At 39.6% G+C, this 16,844-nt stretch overlaps 1 protein-coding gene across 3 annotated transcripts in view; it reads right to left on the bottom strand.

The window, feature by feature from the left end:
- SPATA6 (spermatogenesis associated 6) overlaps nucleotides 1-14,846 on the bottom strand; it is a 143,401-nt gene extending 128,555 nt beyond the window's left edge. For 2 of the 3 annotated variants that reach the window (XM_047873115.1, XM_047873116.1), the window contains exon 1: nucleotides 14,607-14,846. In XM_047873115.1, the coding sequence (XP_047729071.1) occupies nucleotides 14,607-14,657 (51 nt within the window). In that variant the 5' untranslated portion in view covers nucleotides 14,658-14,846. The remainder of the gene's footprint in view (nucleotides 1-14,606) is intronic. The other variant, XM_047873113.1, reaches the window with a different exon arrangement.
- Between the last annotated feature and the right edge of the window lie 1,998 nt (nucleotides 14,847-16,844).

The following is a 16,844-nucleotide window of genomic DNA, read 5'->3' as shown; positions in this document are numbered from 1 at the left end:
CAAAATAAATAAATATTTTAAAAAATAAAATTAGATAAAATTACATAAGGCAGCAAATATTAAGCTACGTTGGTGAGGCTTGTATGTATAAAGATATAAATTGTATGACAATAAAGTCATGAAGAAGACGAGAATGGAACTCAACAGAAACAAAAATTTTGTGTACCATTGAAATTAAATTGGTACCAATCCATACTAGATTGCTATAATAAATGGAGATGTTAATTGTGAGCCCCAAAACAATCATCGCTAATAACAAAAAATATATAGTAATAGAAACAAAGGAATTAACATGGTACACTAGAAAACAGTTAACTCAAAAGACATCAAGGCAGAAACATAGAAACAAACAAACAAAGACATAAGACATGCAGAAAACAAACAGTAAAATGAAAGAGGCAAATCCTACCTTATCTGTGATTATGTAAATTAAATGTAAATTGACCAACTACTCCAGTCAAAGGGAGAACCTGGTAAAATGGATAAAAACTATAATCCAACTATACATTGTCTATAAGAGACACACTTTAGGGGCGCCTGGGTGGCTCAGTCAGTTAAGCGTCCGACTTCAGCTCAGGTCACGATCTCGTGGTCCATGAGTTCGAGCCCCGCATCGGGCTCTGTGCTGACTGCTCAGAGCCTGGAGCCTGTTTCGGATTCTGTGTCTCCCTCTCTCTCTGACCCTCCCCCGTTCATGCTCTGTCTCTCTCTGTCTCAAAAATAAATAAACGTTAAGAGACACACTTTAAATATTTTATTTTTAATTTTACTTGAGAGAGAGAGAGAGGGAGAGAGAATGAACAGGGGAGGTGCAGACAGAAAGGGAGAAAGAAAATCGTAAGCAGGCTCCAAGCTCAGTGCACAGCCCAACATGGGGTTCAATCCCATGACCCTGAGTCATGGCCTGAGCTGAAATCAAGAGTCAGACACTCAAGCAACTGAGCTACCCAAGGGCACTCTTGTAGGTGCCCCTACAGGAGTCACACTTTAGATTCAAAGAAACAAATGAGGGGCGCCTGGGTGGCGCAGTCGGTTAAGCGTCCGACTTCAGCCAGGTCACAATCTCGCGCTCCGTGAGTTCGAGCCCCGCGTCAGGCTCTGGGCTGATGGCTCGGAGCCTGGAGCCTGCTTCCGATTCTGTGTCTCCCTCTCTCTCTGCCCCTCCCCCGTTCATGCTCTCTCTCTCTCTCTGTCCCAAAAATAAATAAAAAGTTGAAAAAAAAAAATTAAAAAAAAAAAAAAAACAAATGAGTTGATAGTAAAAGAATGGAAAAAATTAAGCAGCAATCAGGGAAGAGCAGCAGTGGTTATGCTAATATCAGACAAAATAGACATTAAAACAAAAATCGATTCTAGAAACAAAAGGACATTTTATAATGACATAACAATTAAAAATACATATAAGACATATTTCAAGAAGACATAACAATTACAAACATACGTACACTTAACAGAGCTCCAAAATACATGAAGCAAAAAAAGACAGCCATCTCTCCAAAGAAGATAAACAAATGGCCAACAAACTCATGAAAAATGTTCAACATCATTAGCCATTATGGAAATATAAATCAAAACCATAATGAGATACCTCTTCGTATCTGCTATGATGACTACAATCAAAAATATAAGACAAAAACAAGTGTTGGGGAGCACGACAAAAAAATTGGAACCCTCACACTTTGCCGACGGAAATGTATTGAAGGCACAGCCACTGTGGAAAAAAGTGCAGCAGTTTATGAAAAAAACTAAACAGAGTTAGTATAAGATTCAGCAATTCCTGGGTATACATCCAAGAGTGCTGAAAACATATGGCAACCCCAAAATACATACAAGAGTATAGCAGCATTATTCACAATAGCCACATAGATACACAATAGCCACAAAATAGATACAATCCAAATGTCCATCAACTTAAGAATGGATTAGCAAAATGTAGTATACCCATACAACGGAATATTATCTGACCATAAAAATAAAGCACTGACAGATGCTACATGAATGAACCTTACAAACACGCTAAGAAGCCAGACACAAAAGGCCACATATTGTATGATTGATTCCATTTATATAAATGTCAGAAAATCAACTAGTGGTATCCAGGGCCTCAAGGAAGAGGGAGAATGAGGAATGACAGCTCACAAGTATGGGATTTCTTTATAGGGTGCTGAAAATGCTCTGCAATTAGTGGTGACTGTTTTACAACTTTGTGAATATGTTAAAATTCACTGAATTTACACTTTATTTTTTTACTTTTTATTTGAGAAAGAGGGTGAGCACAAGTGGGAAAGAAGGGCAGAGGGATACAGAGAGAGAATCTTAAGAAGTCTCCACACTGAGCGTAGAGCTCTATCGGCATGGGGCTCGATCCCACAACTCTGGGATCGTGACCTGAGCCAAAATCAAGAGTCGGATATTCAACCGACTGAGTCATCCAGGCATCTGTGATTTTACACTTTAAATGGGTGCATTTTATATATGTGGATTATATCTTAATTTTTTTTAATTTAAAGATTCATGATAAAAGCGAAATGATATAAAAAGGTATACCATGCATTCACTAGTCATAATAAAGCTGGAGTGATAGTCTTTTTTTAAAAATTGTATTGATTTTGGGACAGATATAGAGAGCAAGTGGGGGAGGGGCAGAGAGAAAGGGAGACAGAATCCCAAACAAGCCCTGTGCTATAGGCACAGAGCCCCAGGCAGGGCTTGAACTCACAAACCATGAGATCGTGATGCTTCACTGAATGAGCCATCCAGGCGCCCCAGTAACAGCCTTAATGTGACATAAAGTAGACTTCAGAAAAAGAGAAAGATTACCAAGGTTAAAGTGAAACATTACATACTGATTAAACAATTTGATTTATCAAGAAGATATAACAAAATCAAATGTGTAAGCAATTAATAATACAGTATCAAAGTAAAGGAAGTAAAAAGTACAGTATATAACTGAATTTCAATACCTTACTCTCAGTAACTGATAAAATAAGCAGTCAAAAATATCATTAAAGGGACGGCTGGGTGGTTCAGGCAGTTAAGTGTTTGACATCAGCTCAGGTCATGACCTCAAGAGTCTGAGCCCCACATGGGGCTCTGGGATGACAGCACAGACTCTGTTTTGGATACCTGGTCTCTCTCTCTCCCGCCACACCCCACTCCTCAATCATGCTATCTCTCAAAAATAAACATTTTAAAAAGTTTTTGAAAAGGTCATTAGGGGTGCCTAACCAGCTCAGTCGGTTGAGCATCTGATTTCGGCTCAGGTCATGATCTTGCATTCATAGGTACAAGCCTCTCATCACTCTCTGTACTGACAGCTCAGAGCCTGGAGCCTGCTTCCTCTCCCTCTGTCTCTCCCCCTCCCCTGCTAGTGCTCTATCTCTGTCTCTCAAAAAATAAAATAAAATGTCAAAAAAAATTTTTTAGTTAAAAAAAAGATCATTAAAGGTATAGAAAATGTGAATAACATTCAAGTAATTTGACCTAGTGACGTTTACTTAATATTCCAGCCAACAGCAGAAGGATACACCTTTTTTTCCAAGTGCACATGAAAACATTCATCAAGAAAGAGGATATTGTGAGCCATATAAATCTCAATAAACATAAAATGACTGAAATCATGCAGATTATTTTCTGTAACCCCATTAAACTGGAAATAAATAAGAGGAAAAATATCTGGAAAAAATCTGAATATCTGGAAATCAAACAACATATTCCTAAATCACTTCTATGAGTCAGAGAAGAAATTATAAGACAAATTAAAAAATACTTTGAACTGCATGAAAATGAAAAGACAAACATATAAAAATGTGTTAGATTTAATTAAATCACTTCTAAAAAGTGTATTATAGCTTTAATCTTGAAATTTCCTTCAGTTCTTCTTCTGCAGAAAAAGCATTTGACACAATTAAGCCCCATTTATGATGAAAGCTCTAGCAAACTAAGAACTGAAGGAAATTTCTTCAATTGATAAAGAATATGAAAAAGCCTGAATTTGATGCCACACATAATGTTGAGAAACTGAATGCTTCCCCAATATCAGCAAAAAGGTTAGTATGTCCATGCTCAACACTTCTATTCAGCAGTGTACAATTAATAGGTCCTGGCCAGTGCAAAAAGACAAGAAAAAGAAATTTTAAAATAAAAGAAATAAGGGGCAGCTGGGTGGCTTAGTTGGTTGAGGATCTGACTTCGGTTCAGGGCATGATCTCACAGTTCGTGAGTTCGAGCCCCACACCAGGCTCTGTGCTGACAGCTCAGAGCCTGGAGCCTGCTTTGGATTCTGTGTCTCCCTCTCTCTACCCCTTCCTTGCTCATGCTCTGTCTTTCTGTCTCTCAAAGATGAATAAATGTTAAAGAAATAATAATAATTAAAAAAGAAAAATTAAAAAAAGAAAAGAAATAAAAGGTACACGGATTGAAAAGTAAAAAGTGAAACACTATTTGTAGACCACCTAACTGTAGTCTACAATCTACAAATAAACTACTAGAAATAAGGAAGGAATCTGATGTCACAGGATAGAAGTTCAATATGCAAAAATCAACGTTATTTCTCTGTACCAGCAACACTTACAAAATGAAATTTTTTAAAACAGCATTTACAATTTGATAATAAAGTATATTTAAAAAATTAAAAATAAATTTAAAAAACAGCATTTACAATAACATTAAAACCTTAAGTATGTAGTACTTAGGTATAAATTTAACAAAGTATGTGTGAGGAATGTCCACTGAAAAAGTTCATACCGTGGAGAGAGAGAAAGATTTCAAACATTCAAATTACAGTAAAACCTTGGATTAAGAGTAACTTGCTCTACAAGTGTTCTTCAAGATAAGCAAACATTTATTATAAATTCTAAGTTGACAAACGAGCCATGTTTGTATTTACAATACAAGTAGTACATGATGTTGAATGTCACATGATCACAACTGGGCCAACGGTTCATCTCTCTCTCTCTCTCTCTCTCTCTCTCTCTCTCTCTCAGTCTCTCTCATTACGGGATTATGGGTGATCGTCTCCCATGCTCAAATGCTCAGTCTCAGGCTGCAGTGTTGGGCAGAAATCAGTGATTTTTCAGAACACTGGAAGATGCCCACAACTGGCACTAGTGTATTATTTGTCACTTCAAAGCACCTATGGACAGTCCTTTGCTTTTCCATACAAGAGTAAAGTGAGGAATGCTTTGCTTCATTCTAGGTCAGGCTGCTTACAGATATAGACCCTTTCCTCTGCTGCCTTACTGCCAGTTTCATTAAATATGGTATATGACAAGAGTTTATTAATGCTGTACTGTAGTTAACATTCATGCAAGCATATACAATGGCCCCCCATATACAATGGCAGGAAAAGATTTCATTAAGCCAACAGATAGCAGTGACTCCATTAGTGATAGTGAAAGTCATCTTACAGAGTGACCCTCCTCTCTCGTCTCCCTCACACCAGCCATGAAGGTTTTCAAAGGTAACTGCAGGTTAATTTCTTTATTTTTCTTTATATTTTGTATTTTCTTTATTATTTTGTATTATATTACAGCATTGTAATCATTTCTATATGAATATTTTTGGGTTGTGGAATGAATCATCTAAGTTTCCATTATTTCTTATGGGGAAATTCGCTTTGACATACAAGTGCTTTGGATTACAAGCATGTTTCCAGAACAAATTATGCTCGCAAACCAAGAGTTTACTATATATTGTGATAGAAGTCATGATAGTGGTTACCTTTGGGAGAGGAGGTGACAGGAGGAATGGCTGAGAGGGATGGAGCACAAGGGCACAATCTGGGGTGCTGATGATATTCTAATTATTGATCCAGGTGGTAATTACACACATAGGATTTGTGCACTTGCTGAACATAGAGTTCCATAAACAGTTAACTTAAATCAATAGCATTCTTTGTTTACCAGTGACAAAGAAGAAAAGAAAAGAAAAGAAAAGAGAAAAGAAAAGAGAAAAGAAAAGAAAAGAAAAGAAAAGAAAAGAAAAGAAAAAGCTATTGCTAAAGACAGGAAAAACAAAGTAAAAAAGTTCAACTAGAAGATCTTTGAAATTTACATTACATATAACCAATAGGCTACTATCCAAGATATATTCAACAAGATGGAAAAAAAAGAAAAAAACCTCTGGCATTGCTAAAGGCAAAGGATATAAACTGGCTATTCACAGAAAATGAAAACACTGAGGTTGGAGTTATACAATTGTAATCCAAGAAATGCCTAGAGCCATCAGAAACTGGAAGAACAACCTTCCCCCAACCCCACCTCCACTTCCAGATCCTTCTGAACGAGTACTGGGCCTTGCTGATAATTTTATTTTGGACTTCTGCCCTCCAGAAATGTGAGCAATGTGAAGATAAACTTGGCTTAAGACACCAAGTTTGTGGACATGTGTTATAGCACCCTATGAAACTAACACAATTTCCTGAGCCCCCGTAGTTCCATTTCTAAATCTAGTGCCTAGAGCACTGGGCCTGTATCTGTAAGATTCAAAACCCTCCTGGGGCGTCTGGGGGACTCAGTCAGTTGGGCGTCTGACTTCGGCTCAGGTCATGATCTCACAGTTCGTGAGCTCAAGCCCCATGTCTGGCTCTGTGCTGACAGCTCAGAGCCGGGAGCCTGCTTCAGATTCTGTGTCTCCTTCTCTCTCTACCCCTCCTCTGCTCATGCTCTGTCTCTCTCTCAGTCAAAAATAAATAAACATTAAGAAAAAAATTTTTAAAGATTCAAAACCCTCCTGTGCAACACTGTGCAACTTACCTATACGTGTGACTAAAAAAATAAACCAATGCCCTAACTGAAAAAAAAAATTATATGTATAGAAAAATAATTTATAATAAAATATCTATTTCTACATGTCAATGCTCAAGCAGGACTAAGCTAGAAAATATAATATTTACACCTATACACTGAGTCTACATAATACGGATAGTTTCAAAAGCAGAATGATAGGCGCCCATGTTGGCAACTCAAACACAAGCAGTGCTGCTGTTGGTGCCTTGATTTTCCAAAAAAAGTAAACTCTTCACAGAGTTCCAAACAAAACAAAGTATACTCTCCTCAATTTATACTACAATTGTATTCCTGGAAAATTCACTGTATTTTACCACCTTTCAAAAAAAAAAGAAAAAAGATTTTGTGTTTATACATAAAACAAAGTTAGATTCTTAACTTCCAATAATTATATACAGGTTTTCATCTACATATTCAATAGGACATTCAAGTCATGCAGAATACTAGACAATGAACACCAACAGGACCCCCCAACTACTAAGGCAAACAAAGGTAGCCCAACAAATTTCACTGGCATTTAAAAGTCTATCAATAATAGATGGAGGGGCGCTTGGGTGGCTCACTCAGTTGGGCGTCCAACTTCTACTCAGGTCATGATCTCGCGGTTTGTGAGTTCGAGCCCTGCATCAGGTTCTGTGCTGACAGCTCAGAGTCTGGAGCCTGCTAAGGATTCTGTGTCTCCCTCTTCCTCTCTGCCCCTCCCCCACTCACACTCTGTCTCTCTCTCCTTCAAAAATAAATAAACATTAAAAAAAATTTAAAAATAATAATAGATGGAAAAAAGACAGTCTCTTCAGCAAATGATGTTGGGAAAACTGGACGGCGACACACAGAAGAATGAACCTGGACCACTTTCTTACACCATACACAAAAATAAACTCAAAATGGATGAAAGACCTAAATGTAAGACAGGAAGCCATCAAAATCCTAGAGGAGAAAACAGGCAACAATCTCTCTGACCTCAGCTGCAGCAACTTCTTACTTGGCATGTCTCCAGAGGCCAGGGAACAAAAGCAAAAATAAACTATTGGGATCTCATCAAGATAAAAAGCTTCTGCACAGTGAAGGAAACAATCAGCAAGACTAAAAGGCAACCAACAGAATAGGAAAAGATCTTTGCAAATGACACATCAGATAAAGGATTAGTATCCAAAATCTATAAAGAACTTATCAAACTCAACACCCAAAAAACAATCCAATGAAGGAATGGGTAAAAGACATGAATAGACACTTTTCCACAAAAGACATCCAGGTGGCTAACAGACACATGAAAAGATGCTCAACATCACTCATCACCAGGGAAATACAAATCAAAACCACAATGAGATACCACCTCACACCTTTCACAATGGCTAAAATTAACACCTCAGGCAACAACAGATGTTGGCAAGGATGCTAAGAGGAACACTTTTGCACTGCTGGTGGGAATGCAAATTGGTGCAGTTACTCTGGAAAACAGTATGGAGGTTCCTCAAAAAATTAAAAATAGAATTATCCTATAACCCAGCAATTGCACTACTAGGTATTTATCCAAAGGATACAGTTTTGAAGGGGCACATGCACCCCAATGTTTATAGCAGCACTATCGACAATAGCCAAAGTATGGAAAGAGCCCAAATGTCCATCGACTGATGAATGGATAAAGAAAATGTGATATATATCACACATACACACACACACACACACACACACACACACACACACACACACACACACTGGAATATTATTCAGTGATCAAAAAGAATGAAATCTTGCCATTTGCAACTACATGGCTGGAACTAGCACTAGCATGTATTATGCTAAGCTAAGTAAGTCAGAGTCAGTCAGAGAAAGACAAATTATCATATGATTTCACTCATATGTGGAATTTAGATACAAACCAGATGAACATAAGGAAGGGAAGCAAAAATAATAAAATTTTAAAAAAATAGAGGGGAGACAATAAAAGACTCTTAAATACAGAGAACAAACTGAGGGTTGCTGGGGGGGTGGTTGTTGGGTGTGGGGAAGGGGTAAATGGGTGAGGGGCTAAATTAAGGAGGACAGTTGTTGTGATGAGCACTGGGTGTTATATGTAAGTGATGAATCACTAAATTCTATTCCTGAAATTATCAAAAATGAATAAACATTAAATTAACTGATTAAAATTTATTTATTCATTTATTTACTTAAAAATTTTTTAATGTTTATTTATTTTTGAGAGAGAGAGAGAGAAAGACAGAATGTGAAATGGGGAGGGACAGAGAGAGAAAGGGAGACACAGAATCCAAAGCAGGCTCCAGGCTCCAAGCTGTCAACACAGAGCCCAATGGGGGCTTGAACCCATGAGCTACAAGATCATCACCTGAGCCGAAGTTGGACGCTTTATCAACTGAGCCACCCAGGCGCCCAATAATAAAAATTTTAAAAGTCTATTAATAAAGGAATAAAAATTAATCACCATCATAAAAATAAACAGTATTATATAGCAATTAAGGAAATGAACTTGACCTGAAAGAATCAACACTGACAAATTTTAAAAACTGACCTGGAAAAAACAGGTATGCAGGATACATAGTAAAATACCATTTGTGTAAAGTTTTAAAACAAAACAATAGTATAAGTAGCACATAGACATACACAAATATATAGTAAAAGTACAGAACCAGAATGAAAAGAATATGCTCCAACTTCAGGATATTGATTACATCACCTTTAGGAAGGGAAGGAGAAAAACAGGAGTCAGAAAGATATACAAAGGGGGCCTTAACTATGTCTGTAACATTTTATTTCTTAAAAATGAAATCTGCAGCAAACATGTAAAATGTAGCATTTGTTAAATCAGGGTGTGGAGAGGGTGGAATCATAGTATTCAGTTTTATTTTTCCTGTAAGTTTGAAGTATTTCTTACTTAAAGTTTTTAAAAGTCTATATTCCAGGGAAATTTCCCCCAACTGTAGCACAATTGTGAGACACCACTCCACAGAAACTTAGATGAGGATGACAAATGTTTAGATAAGTAGCGATTGAGAAAAAAGGACCCAAATATGTTTGCCCCAATGTTCTCTATAATTTGAGTGCGGTAAAGAGGTGAAGAGAATACAGAGAAGAAATATATATATAATATATAATATAATATAGATATCTATATAATATATATATTATATATAACATATAATATATAATATAATATAGATATCTATATTATATTATATATTATAGATTATATATAAACTAACCCCAAACTGACACTATTCACGTAAAGCAAACTGGCTGGTTTCACCGCCCAGGCATTGGGCTTTATTTTTCACTCTCCAATTTCTTCCCTTCTCCCAAATAATCTCATGAAAATTGAACTACTAAATAACAAAAAGAAGGTAGGCAGAAGCAGCAGCACAAATACTTCCTATATCATAGAAAGGATGTTTCAACTATTAAAAATGTAACTGGTGGGAAATATAATTATTTTGCTGTTCTTTAAAAACAAGTTACTTGGCCTATTATACCATTCTCCAAAAATTCATTGAGAAAAGTCACACTTTCTTTCCGGCAATATATTTTCTCTCTCGTCATACGGCTCTGTGGAGCAACATAAGATGTGTTATACACCAAAACCTTTCATGTTTACTATGTTCTTGCTCTCATATTACCACCGTATTAAACATGAGGTTGCTACTAATACAAGACTGCAGCAAAAAAAAACACTTGTGGAGGGGGTGGGGGAAGAGGGGAATGTAGTTTCACACTTGCAAAAGACAAGGAAAGATAAAACATCTGATTTCCAGTTTATAGGATCTGGGAACAAATTAAATGTCACCACAAAAGGAAACAATTCAGACAATAACACAACATGGGATATTCAATATCTGAGTATGGGCTCTTCAAAAGGTAATGTGCACAGAAAGATTTTTACAAGAATGAATGTTCACAGATTTATCCATGACAACCACCACCTGGTAACAATCCAAATAATCATCAGTAAAAAGAATGGCTAAAAAATGTTGCAGTATACACATACAATAGAATACAACTCCTCAATATAAAGGAACAAACTACTGATACACACAGTCACATGGATGAATCTCAAAAATATGCTGAGCAAAAGAAGCCAGACACAAAATTTACAAACTATATGGCTCCATTTAATACGAAGTTCACGTACTGGCAAACTCATCTATAGTAACAGAAATCAGAATAGTAGTTCCCTCTGCAGGGGGCTTGACAGGCACAAGGGAATTTCATGGCTTGATAGAAGTATTCTAAATCTTGACTCAAGTATGATTACATGAGTGTATACATTTATCTAAATCCACTAGAGGGGAAGAAAGGAAAGATCATGGGGAATGAAAAAGTAGAACAGTTCTATACTAAAATGGACTTAAAAGACCTAACAACCAAATGTAACATGTAAACCTTGATTGGATGCCGGTTTTTAAAAATTAACTATGCAAGTTATTTTGGGGACAACTGGGAAGACTTGAATATGGGCTAGATATTAAGAAATTGTTGGGCGCCTGGGTGGCTCAGTCGGTTAAGCGGCCGACTTCGGCTCAGGTCATGATCTCACGGTCCGTGGGTTCGAGCCCCGCGTCGGGCTCTGTGCTGACAGCTCAGAGCCTGGAGCCTGTTTCAGATTCTGTGTCTCCCTCTCTCTGACCCTCCCCCGTTCATGCTCTGTCTCTCTCTGTCTCAAAAATAAATAAATGTTAAAAAAAAAATTAAAAAAAAAAGAAATTGTCATTCATTGTTTTAGGTGTGATAGATAATAGCATGGTGATTATGCAGAACAACACCCTTGTTTTTAGAAGATGTTGAAGTGATTAGGAGTGGCGTACCATGATACCAACAATTTACTTCCAAATTTTCAGCAAAAGAGCCACATTTATTTTATACATACACACACATACGTACAGATAAATCAAATTAATGTTCATAGGTCGTGGCATAGGTTTTCATTGTACTATTCTTTCAACTACCCTGTATTCTTGAAAAATGTCAATAAAAAGCTGGAAAGTAAAGATGACAACTTTTATAGATAACAGAGTGATCTCTGAGATATATCACATGAAGGAAAAAAAGCAAATGTGCAGAATAGTTTAAATAATATGCTACCTACTATATTAAGAAAAGAACCAAAGAAAAAAATATATGTGAGGGGAATGGTATGTGTGTATGTGTATATGTACGTGTATCTGTTTGGTTGTATTATAAAAGGAGATACTAGAAGAATAAATCTGAAACCAGTATGAGTATGGATGGGAAGTAGGTTTGAGGAGACAGGGCTGGATGTGAAACTGCTCTGAGTATATCGTTTTATGGGTCTTGACTTTTATACCATGTAAACATAAAAAATTAAGTTGAGGGGCGCCTGGGTGGCACAGTCGGTTAAGCGTCCGACTTCAGCCAGGTCACGATCTCGCGGTCCGTGAGTTCGAGCCCCGCGTCAGGCTCTGGGCTGATGGCTCAGAGCCTGGAGCCTGTTTCCGTATGTGTCTCCCTCTCTCTCTGCCCCTCCCCCGTTCATGCTGTCTCTCTCTGTCCCAAAAATAAATAAATGTTGGAAAAAAAAATTTTTTTTAAAAATTAAGTTGAAAAGAAGAAATTAAAATGTAAAAGATGTTAAAAATATCTCTGGTCATATAATTCATCTATTCAATCAAAGCCCAATTAATCAAGCTTAACTTGAATGGTTGCTAATGATCATTTTTGCTCCTTCTGAGCATCAGAGCTATTTAATAGCTTTTTGCTGGTCAGAAAAATTAGCATCTTGTTGCAGATCTGCCCCTAAATAGTTGTGCAACTGTAAACAAATAACTAGCCATGCTAAGCTCCACCTGTACAAAGGAATAAATCGAATGATATCTGGGATCTTTGGAACTGTAAAATTCTGTGACTCAAGTGTTTGATGAAAAAAGTTATGTAGGGATGTTTCCACCTGCCTAATTTCTTTAGCCTCAATGAACACAAGGTCCGTTACACAGTCATTCACCTCCTGCAGTACAACCAATACCAAGAAAGAAAGGGTACTGAAATTAAATATATTTCTGCAACTCCTTCAGGCAGTAATCAGTCACAACAAAGTACTTCCTCTTAAAGATGGGTACTGTCAAAGGAAGGGGACCAGCAGCCAGTCGGTGGGGCAACTGCACTTGCTGGGCATCTACACCCCATTGGTTAGCAGCAGAGGAAGCAGCAGCCAGTAACAAAGTCTGGTGAGGCTGCACGGCCGAGCGAGCGGTTTAGGAAGCTGGGACGCTTCTTATATTCTTTTGCTAAAGGAATCTTACTTTACAAAAAAGTTGCTCGACTTTGGCAGCTGTGGGATGAAAATATCTGAAGCTGGGGCTGTGGCTTCCCACACAGCAAAGTAAAATCTCTGCAGGCTTAGATAAACCAAGAGTGCCAGAAACTTTCTTTCCCTCCACCCTCTGCCTCACACTTTGCCCTACCCAGGCTTGCCTTCTTTAAGACCTAACAAAAGACCTAGAAGAGTCTTGTGACTTGGAGTTTCAGGGACAGTGTTGCAGAGGCCTCATTCTAATTCGAGGAAGGACAGCCAGGAGAGCAGGGGTGGCCAAGGGTGGGTTAAGTCCAGAGAGAGGCCTGCAGGCAGGGTGTGCAGAGTGTGCAGGAAGCAAGTGGGGAGGGCTTCTCTGGGCAGCACTCAGAAGCCTGGTGTTGGGATATTTAAAGACACTCACATACACATACCTGCCCCCAGTGTTGCTGGGAGATCAGAGTTGAGACATAAGAGGGCTTAGGAGGGGTGGAAGGAGAGAAAGGGGGCCGAGTGGGGAATTTTGGTTCCAAGCTGCTTGCAGGTCTAAAATGGGGGTATGGAAAGGCTCTCTGGGATTTCCTCTAAAAGAGACAAGCTGGAGCTTTCATCTGAAGACGAAAACGAGAGGACTCTGTAAAGAATGAAGAGGAAGTAGTTTTAAAACCTGCGGAAGGGTCTTCCGAGATGATTAAAAGGGATGGAGTTTTCTCATACCATGGAGAGATCCAAGCCCCTTCCCCTGAGGAAGCACAAGGGGGTTCAATGCCTCAGCTGGATTTCCACAGCAGGTTGGGGGACAGGATCCTCTCGAGCCAATCTGGAGAGTGACTGGGGGTGGGGTTGCTGCTCCTCTCCAGCAAGTTCACAGAGTGAGCAGTTTCTCTGTTAAAAGCTGTTGCGTTTCTTGTCGTGACAGGAAGGATAAGGGATAAGGGATCCCTCTCACAGCCAGGAGGGTCCTGAAATGATTTCTGAGGACAAGGCAGGGTGCTTTGTGCAGTGCTGACACAGTTTGGTTGCTGGGTGTGAGGATTCCACACTGAAGACTGAGAGTAAAGGCCCCTTCACGAATCAGAAGCTTGAAATTTGTCCGAAAGAACCTGCCCGCCGTGATTTGAGAGGAAACGTACCCCCTTGGAGACTGGGGAGAGAGGGGGCCAGTAATATTCTTTCTAAGAGAAGAGGAATGTAAAGAGAAGCCTACCACCCGATTCACTGGAAAGTTAGGGGCAGGGCGAGGAGGCCTTTGGAAGAGGAAGTGGTTTGTAAATGATCTGAAGGAACCCCAACTGGAAGCTGGGATACAGCGAGGAGAACGGAGGTGGGGGTGGGGACGGTCAGAGCTCTGCGTGGCTGGAGTGGGAGGGCGTTCAGGATTTTGCAGAGGGAGGAGACCCAGGGGCCACGGGTCAAGGCTCCCGAGGGATGATTCAGAGGCTAACGTAGCTTTTGAGGTGACTCGGGCTTCAAGGAGATGAACGAGGGAAGCGTCCCCGAGTAAACGCCGGAGACTCGGTGACACCCAGGCGGCGGGGGTTGTGGGGGCGACCGGTACTCACAGAGCGGATCTCCAGCGCCAGAGCGCATTGCAGCGCCTTCACCTTCGGCATCCGCGCGGGGTGGGGCGGCGGGGACGGACCCCGGCCGCGGGCCCGAGTGAGGCGAGGAGACACGGGGCGGGGCGGGGACGGGGAGGAGACGAGGTGGCGGCGGTGGCAGCTGTGGCCCCCAGGCCGGGGCCCGCGGTCCAGCCTGGGTCCCGCCGGAGCAGAAGCTGTGCGCGGGGCGTGGACTCGTTGTCATGGCAGCCAAGAGGGGCGGGGCCGGAAGAGAGGCCAGACGGGGACGCGCGGGAGCCGCCACTCTTCGGCGAGCGGCTGGGGGCGGGGCTCAGAGAACGCCTGAGGCGGGACCACGCGAGGAGGCGTGGCTTCCGAAGGAGTGGGGTGGGGCGGGGCTGTTCTGTGACATCAAAAGATGGGCGCACAGCTGGACAAAAGCGAGAATAGCCTGGGGTTTGTGTAGTGGGACAGTGCCGAGGTCAGGGAGCTGGACTCAGGAGCCCTGAGTTCCAACGTGGCGATGACACCTTGGGCTACTGGAGTCCCAGTGAGGCCTCAGTTTCCACAACTGTAAAAGAATAATAATTAATGTTGGTTTTCTTTTTTTTTTTTTTTAATGTTGGTTTTCTATTTGAATTTCACAGTACAGTTTACAAAGCCAGCATGAGGAAATTGAGGATTAGAGAAGAGGCTTGCCCAAGTTGAAGAGAGAACCAGGACTGGAACTCAGGACCTTTCATGTAAAACCCCAATTGCGTCCCTGACAATTGGGGCTTGAATCAGATCATCATGTTCCTCTTCCTAGACTCCTACTCTATGATTCTATTAGTGCATCCCCGTCTTTGTTCAAGGTTCCCTAATCCACTGTGTATGCTTAAATTGAACTGTCAATGCAGGGCCAACAATAAATCCAGTTGGGAAGGGCTTGGGCCATAAACCATCAAAGTTTAAAAGAACCTAAGAGATTGGCCCAATCCAGTCATTTTAAAAATCATTTTTAGTGTGAAATATATTACACATACAGAAATGTATAAAACACGTTCATCTTAAACAATAAAGCAAATCACTGTGCAACTAATACCTAGATTAAGAAATAAAACATTACTAGAACCTTAGAAATGCCCCCAACCATTGCATTGCCTTCCCTGCCCTGGAAGTAACTGCTACCCTGACTTTTGTTACAATAATTCCCTTCTCTTTCTAAGTACTTTTGCTATTCAAGTATGCATTCCTAAACTAGACATTTTTGTTTCCTGTTATTGATGCTTTATCAGTGAAATTAACACTACTCGTGTTTTCCTGTGACTTGCTTCTTGCTTCTGTCATTTACTATTATGTTGTGAGACTCACCCAATATTGACGCTGTATAGCAGAAGTTTTTTTCCATTGTTGGCTAGTACTCCAATATATGAATATTTATTTATTTATTCTTTTAACTATTTGTGGTCACTTGCACTGATTCCATTTTTAGCTATTATTCACGTGTTGTTATGAACATTCTAATACATGTCTACTAGAGCGCATGCATGCTCCAGTGGGAGTGGATTGACTCGGTATTAGGTTTTGCACATGGGATTTTAATTAGTGATGCCACACCGTTTTCCAAAGTAGTTGTACCAATTTATGCTCCTGCTGAGAGTGTATAAGAGTTCTTATTTTCCCACATCTTCACCAACATTTGGTATTGTTTAGGTGTTTAATGTTGTATATTTGGGTGTATGATCTCATTGTGGATTTACTTTGCATCTCTTCTTACTATTGAGATTCAGCATCTTTTCATGGTTTTATTAGTCTTGCCATGTTCTCTTCGTGAACTGCCTACTAGTTCTCTTGCTATTTTATTAGATGGTCTCTCACTCACTCTCTCTTGCTCTCTTGCTCTCTCTGTCTCTCTCTTTCTCACTGATTTATAGGAGTTCTTTATATATCCTGGATGCTAATTCTTCATCTATATTACATGTGTTACAAATATCTTCCCCAGTTTGTGCTTAAGTTTTTAAATTTTCCATATAGGGTGTGATGAACAGAAGAGAAACTACATCAAGGAGTATGAATATTCTTAGTTTGACCAAATAATTCCAAGTTGCTATCCAGAATGCCACACCAGTCTACACTCCCACCATCCAGTGAATCTTCCATTTCAGTTAACATATTACTCAGTTCTAAAATTTCCATGTTGTCTTTTTCATTAGTTTTCACATGACTGCTGAGATTCCCTATTTGTTTACTCATTAG

This window comes from Prionailurus viverrinus, chromosome C1 (assembly GCF_022837055.1).
Source record: "Prionailurus viverrinus isolate Anna chromosome C1, UM_Priviv_1.0, whole genome shotgun sequence".
Lineage (NCBI taxonomy): Eukaryota > Metazoa > Chordata > Mammalia > Carnivora > Felidae > Prionailurus > Prionailurus viverrinus.
Note: the sequence above shows the minus strand (reverse complement) of the source record. Positions and strands in the feature narration are given on the sequence as shown.